This window comes from Papilio machaon, chromosome 6 (genome assembly GCF_912999745.1).
Source record: "Papilio machaon chromosome 6, ilPapMach1.1, whole genome shotgun sequence".
NCBI classification, from domain to species: Eukaryota; Metazoa; Arthropoda; class Insecta; order Lepidoptera; family Papilionidae; genus Papilio; species Papilio machaon.
The window spans coordinates 2,081,809-2,099,511 of NC_059991.1; the positions used below are offsets into that span (position 1 = coordinate 2,081,809).

Below are 17,703 nucleotides of genomic sequence, written 5' to 3' on the forward strand. Positions count from 1 at the left end.
TTATTCGATGCGTTTTCGTTTGTGGCGTGCAATGATTAACGACTTTAGCGTTATTTAACATCTCCAATAGATTTAAGTGCTTGTCAGTACAAGAGTCGTAAATCTTGTGTAAATTAAACATTAAACTTGTGATTTATATTTTAAATATTTTTATGTATGATTGCTTTAGGACTACCGAGTGCATATGGGATAGAGAAAATATATCTAGACTCAACAGATTTGAATATACTCGTTGATGAGAATCGACTCTTTCACATGATACAAATGTAAGTTTGCACTTTCTAAAAATAAAACCTAGTCTTCTATATTACCTGGTTTGCAAAAATAGAGGCTGCTCTTTGAATAGCGTATACCATATTCAATTAGTTGGTGAAAATTCTTTTGATTTTGATACATCTTTGAATTACGTAAGAAATGCAACTGACCATTATCGACCCACGTAGGTCTCAGTCTGGTCATTAAGTAAAATCTAGAATATATTTCTTAAAATGTCCATAATCATTTAAAAGTTCCAAGACAATGTTTAAATTAGAGTCATTAGACACTGGCCTTAGAGTCTCTTGAGAACTAATTACAAATTTCAGCGGCGAATCCAAAGTGGCTATCAAATTAACAACACAAGTGCAGCATCCGGACATCGTTCAGTTTCCATCTCCGACAATAGATATACCTGGTACGATAAACCCAAATGATACTGCACAGATAACACACGATATCTGGGCATACGGCAAGAGCCCTGGACATTCTGAAGTCACTTTTAATGCAACCCCAGATGGAGCTATTGAGTAAGTATTATAAGATTCAATGTTTATAGCAGCTCGTAGTTAGTATCTACAAGCAGATTGAGTACAGGTGTTCTAACGTCGCGTGTGAAATTCCGAGCCCAAATAAAGTTTGGATTAAATTGTAAATATTTACAAACACTGATGCAAATTATAAGTCATTTGAATTTTTTAATTGAATTTATATCTTTTAGAAGCTACGTAATTAATTATTTTATCAGTTATCAATTGTTTATCAATTTGTATATATTCGGTGATTTATAATTATAGTAGTGCAGTGCGAAACGTCAATGAAACAGTGTTAATGAGCTTTCCTTTATTAAATTATAATTTATTTTTATAGTAGATGTTACTCAAACTAATCTAAATTTCACTAGTATAGTGACTTAAGTAAATAAATAAAAATTGCTTCTTAATATTTATGGAGTGAGAAAATAAATTCGTAAAAGTTTCTTCTGCATATTTAAGTGATTTATATAAACATTTTAGGTACGTAACTAGCTTTTCTTAAGGGTTATTTTATAAACAAGTATGCCTTAAATTCTTTTTTCCTACCTGACCTAACTTTTTCATCTTTCATTGCTTTAATTTTTGTCAATATTTTTATTATTCTTTTCAGCCTCAGTACGGTGTTCATGCGAATCACAGTCATGCATTCCCAAGTCATCTCAGTAATCTCCTACATCATGGGCTGGATCTACTTTGCAGCGTGGTCCGTCTCTTTCTATCCTCAGATTTACATTAACTACAAACGCAAAAGTGTCGTCGGTCTCAACTTTGATTTCTTAGCACTCAATATAATGGGCTTCACTATGTATTCCTTGTTTAACTGCGGATTGTACTTCTCGCCCGAAATACAGGTTTGTGACGTCAATCTTTTATCATCCTTTATGTCGTATTATTGAGATTAAACTTTGAAATTGTCCGACTCTTAGACTATAATATCTTATCTTTTTTTTTTGATTATGTTCAGATGTAATATCAAATATTATGATAATATTTTCTTATCTATTTGATGGTTTAGTAATTTTCATTGTTATTGTTTTTATTTATTTATTTATTTTGATGATTTGAAACTATTACAATATTCAAATTCAAAATTAGGTTGTTACATACGATCAATTAACACGTTAAATGCTACTACGATTAGAGAACTAGGATAGTCAGCGGCAGTCAATGTATTAATTATTTTATATTGTATTTTCAGAGTGAATACTTGAACCGTCACCCGCGCAGCGTGAACCCGGTACAGCTTAACGACGTGTTCTTCTCACTGCATGCAGCATTCGCCACGCTGGTTACCATCACACAGTGCTGCATTTATGAGGTTAGTACTAAGTACCACGACCTAGGACTGACAACCTTTCACTTTTAACCCTTGACACCTTAGCAGATGACGAAACATCTAAGTCGCACCTACAGTCTGACCAGAAAACAAATCGACCCTTAACACACAGAATTAAGCAGAGGTTCTTCTAAATGTGATTTCGTCACACACAGAAGACAAGCGTGAAGTAGAAGCATTTGCGCCTTTCTGATAAGATTGGTGCCAGAGACCTAATTTTATTCTTTATAAGAAAAGGGTGGGAAGGGGAAGTTGAGTTGAGCGAAAGAGGGGACGTTTACGAAAGGGAAGTATTCTCTTTAATCCTCTACTCTGTCGATTAAAAGTGGGCAAAATCAGGTGGCCGCTTGCTCACGTGCCACGTCATTATATAAACGAAATTCTAAAAGAAAGTGGTTAAATCAGCGGATCTTGGTCCTCTGAGTTTAAAAGAAGATTCGTTGATTGTTAGCTAAGATGTCGGAAATGTAATGTTTATAATTGAGGATTATTTGTCTTGAATACATAACAATAAGAACATTAAAATTGTGCTCATATGTAACCATTGTTACTTCGTGGTTTATGCAAAGTAATCTGTTTATCTGACAATACACATTACGTACATCATATCTTTCTACTCGTATAATTTATCTTAAAGATTCTCGGCATACAAATAATTTCAACTAAATATATAAAAAAACACGAGATAACAAGATAGAAAAACACGTATGGATCGTCTGAGATAATAAACATAATTAGAAAAAAACTACACAGAAGACAGGCGTAAAGTAATAATTCCACGTTTCGTCTGATGAGTGTAGGTGCTGGACTGCTAGATGCCTAATTTTATTCCCCTTTTCCTTCCCACCTTTGTCTTAAGAAGAAAGGATGGGAAGGGAAAATGGATTTGACGGAATAAGGGACGAATAGGAAGAAGATATGTCCTCTTTATTTGCGTCCCCTCGGTGTTCTTTCGGCGAATTCATGTAGCCGATACTCATTTGTCACCTTATGATATAAAAAGAACCCTAACGAGAATGTAGTTATAAAACTTGAATCTTTATTATCTGGGAAAGAGAGGCAAGTTTATTTAGCGAAAATTAGTGTCACAACAGACCTACTTGGACAAAAATTAATTGAATAGATTAGCGACTATTTAGGAAAATAAAATAATATTAACCGTGGGTTTCAAAGACCAAAATACCCGTTTAAAACATATTGTTACTTTTCAAAGATAGCAGGAATAACGATATATTTTATACAACGATTTTGGTCTCAGAAACCAACGGTAAATGTACCAGACATGTCTAAATGTGAACATGGGCACATAAGAATCAATAAAGGTACATACGCATAAATTTACTACATACCATTAAATTGATTAAGTATCAAGTTTATGTCAGAGCTACGTTATTGTAATTGAATTATACAATCGTTCAAGGTTGTCCGGTCTACTTACAGAAACAGATTTATCTACTTGGATTTTTCCTTGTTGCTTAAAAATACCAAAGATTAAAAACGTTTTTGTTGTATATGAATGGACGAGTTTTTGTAATGTCTTCGTTTGAGAAGCGTACCAAGTTTTTATGAGTCGTCTTCAAACAATCTTAGTTAAATAATTGTTGGTTTGAAATGTTTCTTTATTGTTCCGAGACGTTGCTCTTTATTATGTTTGTCTCGTGATTTACTTACTTGTTTATTTAGTGTTGCCTGTTTCCGTACTTGCATTCGAAGGTTTTATTTCTAATCTTTTTTTTAAATTGATATAAAACAACCTGGTAACACTATTACTACTACTATTACTATATAAGGTTATTTCTATCCTAAAAAAGTCCTTACAAAGTAGGAAATAAACCAATATAAGGAAGTAACTAATTTACAAAATATCCATAAATATTATATTTACGATTGTATAGTTCCAAAAAAATCTAGCTTTATCCAGAAAAAAGTTAGGAGGACGTCAAAATTACCCAAAGTCTAGGAGAATAGGATAGTACGGTCATCGTTCGCGGGGGCATTGCCGCGCCCCAGATATTGTCGGATTATATAATAGATACAGGCGAATGAGATTATGTTCTTACTAGATATTTCACGTTGAATTAACGTTGACTTGTAGCGCGAGTCGCAGCGGGTTTCGATGACGGGTCGCTGCATCTTGAGCGCGTTCCTGGTGGTGGTGCTGGTGGCTGTGGGTCTGGGGGCGGGCGGAGAGCTGGCCTGGCTCGACTTCCTCTACATCTGCAGCTACATCAAGCTATGCATCACCCTCATTAAATATGTCCCACAGGTAACTACTAATTAACCCATTTGTCTATACTGTGTAAATTTTTGCTCTTGATAATTACTTTGAGAATGTCAAAATAGCGTAGTGTTCAAATTACAATAGTATCCTTGTTAGAGTTTTTATAATGGCTTTTGGAATCAGGAATACAGTACAATTGCCTTATTAAAATTAAGTTAAAAGTTAATATCCAAAATTAGCTGTAGCCGGGAACTCCGTTCGCGCGGAATGAAAAAAAAAACTTAATTAGTAGCTCATGTGTATTAGTAGCTCATGTGTCCTTCCAGACTATGTTCTACCTCTATACCAAATTCAATCTAGATCCATCCAGCCGTTTTGCTAATAAGTTCTAACAAATATCCATCTATTTATTAATCCATACGTCCAAACATTCGCATATTAGTAAGATCATAACAAAAAAAGTCATATTTAAAGGAACAGATTCCCGAAAAAAGGAAAACTACTACTTTGGATTTTTTAAAACATCCTACTAATTTTTCATTACAATTTTACCATTAGTTTAACTGAAAAAAATAATTAAATCAGAAATAGTTAACGTATTTTTAAATGTATATTCCAGGCGTATATGAACTACAAGCGCAAGTCCACTGTCGGCTGGAGCATCGGCAACATCTTCCTGGACTTCGTGGGCGGGTTCCTCTCCATCCTGCAGATGACCCTCAACGCGTACAACTACAACGACTGGATCTCGTTCTTCGGAGACGCCACCAAGTTCGGTCTCGGCCTCTTCAGCCTGGTCTTCGATATATTCTTCATTCTGCAGCATTACGTCTTCTACAGGTATGTAGTGTCTTGTAAATAGCTAGTTAACGTGTTGTTATACGAACTATTTTTTTTTTATTTCAAGGAATTTACATCTTACTATTTTAATATTATTAATGCAAAAGTTTAGATGGATGGATGGATGGATGTTTGTATAAGGTATCTCCAGATCGGTTCAACGGATCTTGATGAAATTTAGCATAGATTTAGAACATAGTCTGGAAGAACACATAGGTTACTTACTAAGTTTTTTGATACCGCGCTTAAGAGCCGCGAGCGAAAGCTAGTTTATACATATTACAGTGGTTTATTGAGCAGATGTATACATTTTGGTTTACTATCAGTTTTCACTGGCAAACATATATATACAAAACAGTTGTTATGTTTGTTGTTTCAAAGAGACTGATGATGCTTTTGTACAGTTTCGTTAGTGGAAACACTAGTCAAAAGTGGGAAAAATACATTCTATTTGTGTCAATTGTATCATGATAGACCTTATCGCTAACCACACAATGGCATTCATAGATATTGCTGGATAAAGTTTATCTATAGGTATAGGTTAAAATAAAGTTTATTGAAAATTGAAAAATATTTGAGAGACGAATAAAAAAGTCTTTATGGTTTAATTGTTATCATACTTCTTACTAATACTATAAATGCAAATGTTTAGATGGATGGATGGATGTTTGAAAATATATCCGGAAAGGCTCAACGAATTTAGATAAAATTGGACATACATGTAGAACATAGTTTGGAAGAACACATAGGTTACTTATTAAGTATTTTTTTTAATTCCGCGCTGACGAAGTCTCGGGCTACAGTTAGTTATTGATATATCTTCTTAATCTGACTCAGTATTACCAAGTGTTTGTAAATAGTTCAAGTTTTAAAAAAAAATTCGATAACAACACGATAACTTGCGCATGTTTGGTCATCGGTGGATCTTATCGTCTAAGTGCAACTTTATCTTTTACACTCTAACTGTGTGTTTTCATTGTCTTAAAACTTGTATAAAAACATAAGTTATCCCTCTCTATCTTTATTAAAATAAATAGAGACAATTATATGTTTTAATACAAGTTAAGATGGTGGGAATTTCATGATAACATCTTGCCTTATCACTTGCCAACTCACTTTTTTCGTACTTTTTTAACTAATTCATCTCTTGGCAATGGCTTTCTAACATTATTATTTATTCATTTTTAACTTCTCTTTGCAAATAAATCGATCGGTAAAGTTCATAATTCGACTGGGATTTTCAATAATCTGCAATTATAACAACATGTTGGACCTTTTATCGGAAGTGGAAAATGGAAAATGAAGTACAAACAAGAAGAGAACAAAAAGTAGGCTGGAATTTTTTTAATACGGAAAAAATTTAGACCAAATTACTGCTCTGAAAAGTTCAGTCAATCAGTGAAAGAAAGGAATTACCATCATCCAAGGAAATACGAAATAATTGAAGATATTCAGAATTATAGACATTACGAACTTTAATCTGGATTTGGATGTTATTTGATGCAATATTATATTTATGAAAAAAGGACAATTATCAGAACAGTGACGACATCATTGGAAATTCTGCTTGTCTATCAAATAATTGATAATAATAACTGGAAGATTATCATCAGTTATTAAATGTGATGGATGAAAATCATTAAAAAAAAAGAAAAATATGTGGACATGTTCGATCGAATTCGCTATTCATTAAAGGGATGCTTTCATCGCTTTCATTGGGACGTAAAATTTCGCGCGCGTGTTGCTTCACAAAATGCGGACGCAAAAAATGGCGGCTGTAATATTTTATAACAAAAATGGTAAAGGAAGCATATTTGTGGTTGATATTTTCAGAGAGGGCCGGGAATTTATCATTGTTGACAGTAGTGATGAAGGTTCAAATATGACATCCAGTGGTGAAGGAAGGGAATACTTTATGGTCAATTTTTGGTATGTATGCTGTAACAACAAAAAAAAATAACTAAAAGCCTTACTAAAGTCTTATATATTTTATATGCCTTATTTTGTAACTCTTTAATACCACTTTTACTAACTTTTCTTTTATTTTTAATGTTTTGTATTGTACGATTTTTATTTTTGTTACCTGTCAAGTAGTCTTTGGTTTTTGTACGTCTCTTCAGAAAATTAACCTCATGTTTTTGTGTAAATGTAATATTTAAATTTTTTTTGTAATTTGTATATATCTTTTTAATTTAAATAATTTTAGGAATGGCGATGAAAAGAAATACGATCTGGATGTGAAAGCGTGATGAAGACTGAAGTTTAGCTGTCAGTGTCACAATCCTGAGGATCTGTGTTGTCTACACTTGTCATTGTGACGTTTAAAAAAGCGGGAATTTTAAAAAAACAAGCACAAATAGATGGTTGTAAAGATTTAACACTGCCGCTGTTGTATTTAAAGTTTATAAAATTTAATTAACAAGCATTCCAAGATAAGAATCATAGAATCTACAAATGCAACTTTTTAAACTTTTTTTTTTACAATATTATATTTTTTAAATGTTATGTGACCTTTACAGTAGGTTATTTGACAGTATCACATTTGACAGCTAGCAATAATTTAGTTATTAATTTAATTTAATTAATTAGTTGTAAAGGTACTCGCCATTTATTTATTTTTACACAGAACCGATCCCACCCAATATTAAAAAAAATACATCAAATATTTTTATCTTCTGTTCGGAAACTGAAATGTTTATTTGAAATTTTGTTTAATATTTATTGTTAATAAATGACATAGTCATTACAAAACTGATGAACTGTGATGAAGTGACACATTTTATATTAAAATGTGTATAAATTTATCACTGCGTTTTGATTTTAATCCTCCTTTTACCTTAAACTATACGAATATTATCATAAACCTCTAACTTTTATAGGATATTCAAACTATTAAAGACTTTTGGTATTAAGGTTTTCAAATATCTTGACGGTTCGGAACATCGTACGAGCCGCTGCTCAGAACACAATGTTAGATATGTATAGGCTAGCTCAGATGTCCTTGAACTGACAAGATATTTGAAATGATGTATACTAAAAGTTTTACCTACTTTAAGAATAACGTTCAGTATTTTTTTTTTCGAATATTCTATGAACCTCACAAAAAGTACATGGAATCTATTACTTCAAAGAAAAATTAATTATTACTTAATTAAGATTTGTCAAACGTTAAAAACGATTAATCTACAAAACCAAGTTAATAAATAGGCGATATAGTTATAAGTTTAACAATAATAATTTTAATTTATGAATTTGTATTTTTTTTTTGAGGATCAATAAATTTATATTGATTTTGCTGTGTTTTCTTTATATTCCTTTCCATAAAAATAGTTTCCAAATAACAATTTCAACAAAGATAACCTTTCAATTGGTTTCGTTGACAATGTGTAACTTTTTCTCCAAGTTATTTCATCCCTGATGGATCTTCGGTAGACTCCAGAAGGTCCACCTGTACCAATTTGTGAATCACTGGTCTAGATATAAATACAAATTTGTCTTGATAATAATAGAGATCGTTATTTTTCTGTCTTCATTCAGTAACAATAGAATTAGTATATTCAGTGCTCATTACTTTAGCACAAAACTTTCTAGATTGGCTGACGAGAACGAAATGGACGCCGACGATGCAGATCTAGACTTACCTATAGATAAAAAGGCGAGTCTAAAGTAGTTACAGTAAAATTCTCAAGTAATTCGTAGATCAATTATAAAAAAAACTACATTGTTTGACACGAATAAAGCATTTAACATATCAGAACTGAGAAAATCAGTGAATACTTTAGAAATAAATTAATTATTCTAGATTTGAAGTAGATATAGGTGGCGAATGAACGATAGAAAAATACTTCTTCTACTGACTTCTTTCGTCTGAACTACGCTTACGCCAAGTCTGCTCCAGTAATTGAGTTTATGTCTCTCGTTTACTCACCTCGAATTATCTTCTCACCGACGAGCGAGAACTGCACACAACTCCCTGAACAACTTGATCGAGTCATACAATAGGCTCTCCCGTTCACTCACTGTGAAACGTCATATTTACTTCTCGCAGAAGAAGAACTACGAGTATCAGCTTGATCTGGACGTATGAGTAGTTTACTTACCGAAAAAAGAGAACTTACGAATCTAATGCTTTAGTTAGGGTTGTGTAAAATATTTAGGTTTAATTATAGCGTATTATTTCTTGTGACATGTGACTTAATCATAGTAAACTGTTGTAAATAATTATTGTATTTGTATAATGTTGTTTTTAATTTGAGTATTTCTAATTAATTAGTAAAATTCTGTAAATAATTAGTCTTAAAAATAAACGAACGAATTGAAAACCTTAACCTTTAGCTATCAAATTATGCAACGAGCTTATAGTTAAAGTAAAACAGACAGAATTTATGCCGGAGAAACATGAAAAATTGTGATTGGAAGAACTAAATCAAATCCCTCTTTTATACTACTGTTGAACTACTAAAGAACTGCTCAAATATTCTAAACTAGCTATGATATCTTTTGATATTTCTTATTTTATGTAAAAATCTGTAATTATCTATCCCTTTGGGTGATCGGCTTATTTTGTTTTCTAATTATTACTAATTAGTTTATTTATATTGTTTCAGGCAGTCAAATTACATCTCACTGGCCGGCTCAACCTCTTCACAAGAAGAGTTTAGAGACGAAGAGCCAGGGTTGCCAACATCACCAAATTTAGTTCAACAAATTTAATTATATTTAGAATCAATAATAGAATAAATTCCTTGATAAATTAGCAAGAATAAATTCGTGAAACATCGAATAAAATAATTTTAAAGTTAGAATTTTCAAAAAACGACCGTTTATAAAGATTTTTTTTTAATTTATTTCTGACCTGTATTCAAGGTCCTTTGGCCGCGTTTAGAAAGAGAAGAATCAGAAGAATGAAAAGAACTGTCAAAACTTGATTTCATTCGTTCTTTATTTAAATTTAGGAATGACAAAATTTTGAATCTCAAATGAACGGATTCATTGAAGAATTTCCTAAGTCTAACTAAAAGAGAAATTCAGTGTTGAAGTGCCTAATAACATTATATTGTGAAAGTGATTTTGTTGATAACAGTTTTTAATAGCAATAACTCGAAGACTGAAAACAGTGATATTGTGACAATAAAAGAATTCAGTGAACAAATTACTGATGACAATACATTGCGAAAAAAAATCAGAACTTGATTAGAAATAAGTGAGAAATTAATATAGTTACTTTAATAATAATAATAGTAGATAATAATAATCAATATATTAATGTATTATTTGTTAGGTGTAAGGTTTAAAGCTTGTAATAGATCTAATATAATCCAATTGCTTTATATAGAAAAATATTTAGTAAAAATATAATCGATTGTATGGAAATATACCAAAAGTGGCTTTTTGCAGTAGTTATTACAAAATAAGACGAGGGAAGAAGAGAAGAAAAAATAAAGTACGCAATTATATGCGAAAAGATGTGATTTGTTAAACCCTAAATTAAGCTCTCATCTATTTGGGGGCGTGGCAAATCCTACTTCGGGGCGTATTCGTAAATAGAAAAGGAGTATTTAATGTGTCATCCACGTTAACATTGATCTAAACCTGTTTACAGTCGAACTTGCATAAGCGAGACCCCTAGGGACCGCGATATTTTTTTTCTCGCTTGTAGAGGTTTCCCTCTCACCCGAGTTTCTCGCTTATGTAGCTTGTCCGTCTGGAGCGTACAATGACTCGCTTATAGAGGTTTCTCATTTTCAGTTCTCGCTTATCCTGGTTCGACTGCACTTTCTGGGTACCATCTTTAGATCACATCATCACTTCATCTGGTGGGATCGTGGTCAAGCGCTAGCTTTTTCAATATAAAAAAATTAAATCAACGTTTATTGAGCGCTGCTACTGAGCCTCAAATAACAGACATTTTTTGTTACTGAATTTTGGATTTCGAAATGTTTTGAGGTAACAAGTACAAGTATTAACTAAACAAAAAAGATAATTTTGTATATTATTGTTCTTTTCAAATATCTTAGCGGCTTATGGTTATCGTCGTGCTGAACAGTGCCCAGTAATATTGTGTTCTGCGCCGCGACTTGCGAGAAGTTAGAGCCGCCAAGATATTTGAAAACTATTATACCGTGGATTTTTCACCCCAGAAAAACTTGAATAAAATCTTCTTTGTTATCTTTAAAGAAAATAGGTATGGATGAAATGTTTTTGTAACAGTGAGAATCTATGGTCAATAAATATTTATGCCATCGGGTATAACCAACAAAACTATTATGCCTTAATACTACTAATTTATAATTAAAAAAATCAGATTTCAAATCCGTGATATGTTTAAAACTTATTTTATTTACGTACAACATTTAACTATTGTATTAATTTTATATTAAACAACATTTACCTCAGTAATTGTTTTTAATATTATATTTGTAATGAAATAAAAATAATTTCTCTATTTTATGTATAAAAAAGCTCATATAATTTTATATAAGAACCCTTTTTATTAACTTTGAATAGCAGAACGTTGCGGTAGTCCGTGTGTCGAACGTTCTTGTGAATCTGTGAAAAAACATCTTCATGCAACTTGCAAATATCTGTGAAGTAATTCAAAGATGTGACCTTTGGTGTACGTCTTGTATATGAGCTGAAGTCATGGGTATGCTCAACTAAAATTCGTGACCTACAGATCAGCTCACGGCTCACATGTATGAAGCTGATCAATGAACCGGCTCGCAGCTCAGCTCAATTTGTACTAGCATAGAGATTTGCGTTTCGAGCTGCAAACTCCGAGTCACCAGGCAGCTCGCGACTCGTCGGCTTACATAGTTATAGTACAACGCGATGAGTGCCTATTTAGTTATTGAATCGCAGCTCAACGGTTCGAGTCTATGTGATCTGTCTTTTGAACCGGTTTAGAGCTCATTTACCACACGTCTAGAGCGTAATTTTTAAAACTAGATATGAAGTGTGTCGTATTGAAATGCGAATAACCTTTATATCAGAGTTTGATAATTTGCTATGTTATTGTGTTTTAGTTTATTAACCTCTACAACATTTATCATACACAGTAGTAAACAAATGAACGTTATATATTTCCTATATATAGATTTAATTGTACACTCGTGATATAAACAATGTAAAGTTTATTGCATTATATGTGCCTATACTTTGATATAAGTCCAGAGGACATTGAAGTAAAAGATGGTCCTTGTGAGTCGGATAAAAAGTTTCTCTTATAACTACCCTTCATTTTTAGTTATCAATCTGACTGAATTTTTAATGCTATTCAAAAAGTTTTGCAATTGATTTAATTCTTTTTGTATTGCATTTTTTGTTCACTTTTAATCTTGGCCAAAAATTGTTGTTTCTGTATTTGATCTTTTGTTCATTTTTACATCCAAATACTACAATTATCTATTCGTTTTTATCTGTAATAACTTGTCTTTTTATCTAATTGGTTGTTATAAGTTCTAGATGTACGATTGTTTATCAATATTATCATGTAACAAATGTCATGATTATTGCTATCTATTATCCATTGCTTTAATCTATCTTATAGTTAGTAATATAATTCTTTGTTACCGAAATACGTGACAAAAGATATTAATCACTATCTCTAAAGCTACTGGAATCCAACAGAAACGTGAAAGGAGAGATCCATAGAGTTTTGGGAGTTAGAAACAAAGAGAAAAGAACGTCAATTTCTCGTCTGATAACTCAAACATCAAGGTTATTTAATTGCGAAATAATTACGCAAAATGAAAAAGATAGTGGCTGCGTAAACCAATTTGTTTGAACAATACAGAACCGAGATAAAGCGAGTATGATTCAGCTCACAGAGACCGCTCATGTGACTGCATATTATTTGTAATCAATGCTTCAGTTATCGCAACATCCCATATAATAATCATCTCAATGCCTTTATTTATGCTTATTTTGATATTTTAATGAACCATTAAAAATATTTCTTATAAAATTAGTTGGAAGTTTTGCAAAAAGTTTAAATTTTTAATCGTTGCAAAATATTTGTTTTATTAAAACTCACAAAATTAAGTGCGAGAGTATTAATGTATAAATCATTTTAATTATAGGTTTTTACTATTTTTTATTATTTTCCTTATTTTATTTAGATAAAATTCTCGAATTCTTTCTATTGTGTCGCGTCACAAATTTCTTGTAAATAGTACTAAAATGTACATTTTTACTATATTTAGTTACATACCTCGACAAGTCCAATAAACTAGGTAATAATTGTTCATAATAAAATCCTAAACTGTTTAATATAAAAGGCTTAATACTATTCTTAATAATAGTTTAACTATTAAATATCTTGTAATGCAATAACTGCAAACAAAAATGCAATTTCCATATAGCATTAAAATTAAGCTTACATAATATGAGCATCAGTGGCTCAGGAGTTAAGCACTTGACTTGCAATCTGCAGGTCCTTCGAATCCCGCCATATACCAATGTTTTCGATTTACATATGTACTTTAATTCTTACGGTGAATGAAAACATCGTGATACAACCAGCACTGGGTCAGCGTGGTTGACTATGACCTAGTCACCCCTAAATTGGGTAGGTTCCGAGCCCCTCGGACACATAATTATTAATTTTTATGAACATAATTATTAATATTTTAGCCGTGGGCTTTCACTTTCGTAACTCAAACATTTTATGTCTCATTCTACTAATACTCACTTGGACTAAAGACTAGTGCTTAAATTGTTGGAAGAAAAACAAAGATTACTGAGACTACGAAGTAATAATAGACGGTAATTCCATAAGTCTCTCATTTGATAGTTCCTCAAAGTCTATTTACCTAATAAAAATTCTCTCTTGTAAATGTAATGTAAATGTTTCGATTGTGGGAACATACGGTAATACTGCATTGTTTTCATTATCTTGTATTTTATCTAACATTGCATGGGGCAAACACGTGAAATGTCGCATTCGAGTGTTTTTTTTTATCTGATAACAGGAATTAGTTCCGTTTAATGTATCAAAGTATTAGAGAATAAAGAAATTGTTTTTAATTGTTTATATAATATAGTCATTCTAACAATAGAGTTCTATTTGATAATCTTTACGTAGTTTATTGACCGTGATTATACAGTTTTGGCAATTTTTGATAAATGTTTCAAATAGCCAACCATTTAATAAAGAAAACAAAATTTTACTTATTGCAATTGACGTGTATTGTCTTATTGCATACAGCTTTACAAATAAATAAGCCTTAATAATGATTGCAGTTTTTTTTAAGTAAGTAATATAAAGAAATAACGAACTTTAAATGAATACACATCTTTTTTCTTTACAAAACTTTAATTGCACTTGCACTTGATATAACGTCTCACATAATTTATTAATTAATAAATATTCAGGCCAAGTTCTCTAACCATAGGGGAAAAAGTACTGAGGGCCGCGGCCTCGGTGTTGTCTTCGCAAACACGATCAGTTCTCACGTCAGTCTGCGTTATCGTTCGCGGAAAATATCGCAGAAAATCATTAAATTTCCACTAATAGACTTACAAACAGACAGACAGTTACGAAAGAGTACGGTGCGGTATAGGGTATCTATCCCTGCTCTATGTGCTCTCTTGATAATGTGTTTCATTAAGATTTGGTTGCTAAGCTCGCGTGAACTTAGCAACCAAACAATTATAATCTATCGTTTCAATGCTATAGTTATTCCGATGAATTCAATTATTAAATAAGCTTTAACTCTTGCAACAATAACTTGAAGATTTATATCATACCTATTTAATACGGCATAGTATTTTTACATTCTTACTAATATTATAAACTAGTTTTTACCCGCGACTCCGTCCGCGCGGAATAAAAAAATAGAAAACGGGGTAAAAATTATCCTATGTCCGTTTCCTGGTTCTAAGCTACCTGCCCATCAATTTTCAGTCAAATCGATTCAGTCGTTCTTGAGTTATAAATAGTGTAACTAACACGACTTTCTTTTATATATATAGATGCGAATGTTTAGGTAGATGAATGGATAGATGTTTGTTTGAAGGTACCTTTAGAACAGCTTTATCGATCTCGCTGAAATTAGGTTTTTTTTTAATTCCCCGCGGATGGAGTTGTGGGCGATAGCTAGTTTAACTATTTTTGCGAATATGTATATTGTAAAGTGTTAAAGCATAGTGCTTCATAAATTATCATGGTTAAACGTAATAAACAAATATAACTTCGTGAAATCATGTTCCGCCAATTTTATATAAATTTTTCGTCACTTTTGCTATAATTTTCGCTTATTAGTCGTGCACGAGTTAAATCAATTGACAATCAGAAATATCTTCTAGTACACGTAGAATAGTTGCCAGCCAGTAAATGATTAAAAAGCAAAATCTTTGTAATCTTACTTCTTACTAATTATAAATGCAAATGTTTAGATGGATGATTGGATGTACGACCAAAACGGCTCAACGGATCTCGATGAAATTTGGCATAGATGTAGAACATAGTCTACATAAGCTACTAATTATGTCTTTCGTTATTTCGCGCGCACGGAGTCGCGGGCGACAGCTAGTTAAACATAAACAGTAATGGAAATTGTTTCTTGTTTTTTTTTTTATTTAAACAGACAAAAATGTTTTGTATTTTAAAATCAGAGGAAATAATAGTCGTGATTATTTTATTACCACTCGTGATTTAATCTGGTCTAGAATACGAAAATTAAAACGAAGGAAATAAATAGATGGCTAAAGATAGTAATATGTTGCGAATACGCAATTTTTACAGTGCAAAGAATACACGAGCACGTCGATTTCTTTTAAATCATGTGGCATTTTAGTCACATGCTTTGTTTCTTATCAGAATAGTTAACTATTACATAAAATGTTTGACAATTCAATTATACGCATTTTGAAGCGTAAAAATTATATGGCAAACTGAACTATACAAGTTATTTCTACAGATTTTATTGCGTTTAATAAAGGAACAAACTTGAATAAGCAAGAATTGAAGTGATCACGATTTTCTGGGTTATAGGTTTCTCTTTTAGAGTTTATCGTTTATAGAGGTTCGTTGGGAACAGACAATGACTCTCGCTTAGGTTCGATTGTATTAAGGGTGACGTTTATTGCGGGTTTCGACTACAGTGACACTTATATTGACACATAGTCACTCTTCAAATTCTCTTTGACTAACTCTTACGCTACCCATAAACTTTAAATACACAGGCCCTTGACTTCATCCGCGCGGAATTAAAAAAGCAAATTAGTAAGTAGCCTAATAAGACACAAAATCTTTAACTCGAGCTCTATCTGGTACATCATAAAGTGGACAATTCTAAAATCTGGTCACGACATATATAATAATAACTAGCTGTCGCCAGCGACTCCGTCCGCGCGGAGTTAGAAAAAACTTAGTAAGTAGCCTATGCGTTCTTCCAGCCTATGTTCTACATCTGTGTTCATCAAGATCCGTTGAGCCGTTTCGGAGATACCTTCAAATATCCATCCATCTAAACATTCGCATTTATAATATTAGTAAGGTTTAAATAGTTTCCAGTAGGTATATTAACTAGCAACTTTAAATAGATACGGCGATATTCGATTTCGTAATTAGGACAACGGCCGCATTCGTTAATATTCTTATTTCGTTTGGATTTATTTTTATAATGCTGTTTATTTACACGAAGTAGTTTATCTTAGCCAGTGCTGGCTTAGGTTCTATAAACCATTATCTGTCGCACGCGACTCTGTCCACGCGGCATTAAAAAAACTTAATAAGTAGCCTATCTTCCAGACTATGTTCTACATCTGTGCCAATTTTCATCAAGATCCGTTGAACCGTTCCGGAGATACCTTCAAATAAACATCCATCCATCCATCTGAACATTCACATTTATAATATTAGTAAGATGTATTAAGGGTATTCATCATCATCATCATCATCAGCTCACTATACGTCCCCACCGAGGGGCTCGGAGCCTACCCCAAGTTAGGGGTGACTAGGCCATAGTCAACCACGCTGGCCAAGTGCGGGTTGGTTGACTTCACACATATCTTTGAATTTCTTCTCAGATATGTGCAGGTTGCATCACGATGTTTTCCTTCACCGTAAGAAAAGGGTATTCGCAAAATGTAATATTGCCTACGTCATTCGTGTATCTACTTTTGTGGTTTTTGTGACTTTGTCGAGTGATGAAATTCGGCTAACAATTGTACGTTTTTAAAGTTTAACACGTACTTTTCGCATTAGCATTGAATCAAAAATGAAAATAATTACAATTTTTAAACAAAAGGTTAATTATGTAAATGTAATCACAACGTCTATCGCACGTGATCGTTTAACCATACTATTATAAATGCGAAAGTTTGGATAGATGTTTGTTACTACGTTATCTCTAACGGTTTAAAGGATCTCGATGAAATTTGGAACAGATATAAAACATAGTCTGGAAGAACACTTAGGCTACCTATTATTATTATTTAATTCTGCTGCTGATGAAGTCGTCGGCAAAAGACAGTTACTAAATACAATACGACATTATCGCAAATATGGC

At 32.3% G+C, this 17,703-nt stretch overlaps 1 protein-coding gene across 4 annotated transcripts in view; it reads left to right on the forward strand.

Annotated features, from left to right (window-relative positions):
* The window catches only part of LOC106721362 (cystinosin homolog), a 32,368-nt gene extending 22,452 nt beyond the window's left edge, over positions 1-9,916 (forward strand). Inside the window, exons 4-11 of one of the 4 annotated variants that reach the window (XM_045678257.1) lie at positions 170-266; positions 585-785; positions 1,402-1,642; positions 1,990-2,109; positions 4,223-4,393; positions 4,968-5,188; positions 7,022-7,117; positions 7,395-7,733. In XM_045678257.1, coding sequence (XP_045534213.1) covers positions 170-266; positions 585-785; positions 1,402-1,642; positions 1,990-2,109; positions 4,223-4,393; positions 4,968-5,188; positions 7,022-7,117; positions 7,395-7,437 — 1,190 coding nt within the window. In that variant the 3' untranslated portion in view covers positions 7,438-7,733. Of the gene's footprint in view, positions 1-169; positions 267-584; positions 786-1,401; positions 1,643-1,989; positions 2,110-4,222; positions 4,394-4,967; positions 5,189-7,021; positions 7,118-7,394; positions 7,734-9,795 lie in introns of those variants that run through there. The other 3 variants (XM_045678256.1, XM_045678258.1, XM_045678259.1) reach the window with 3 other exon arrangements.
* The last annotated feature ends 7,787 nt before the right edge of the window (positions 9,917-17,703 follow it).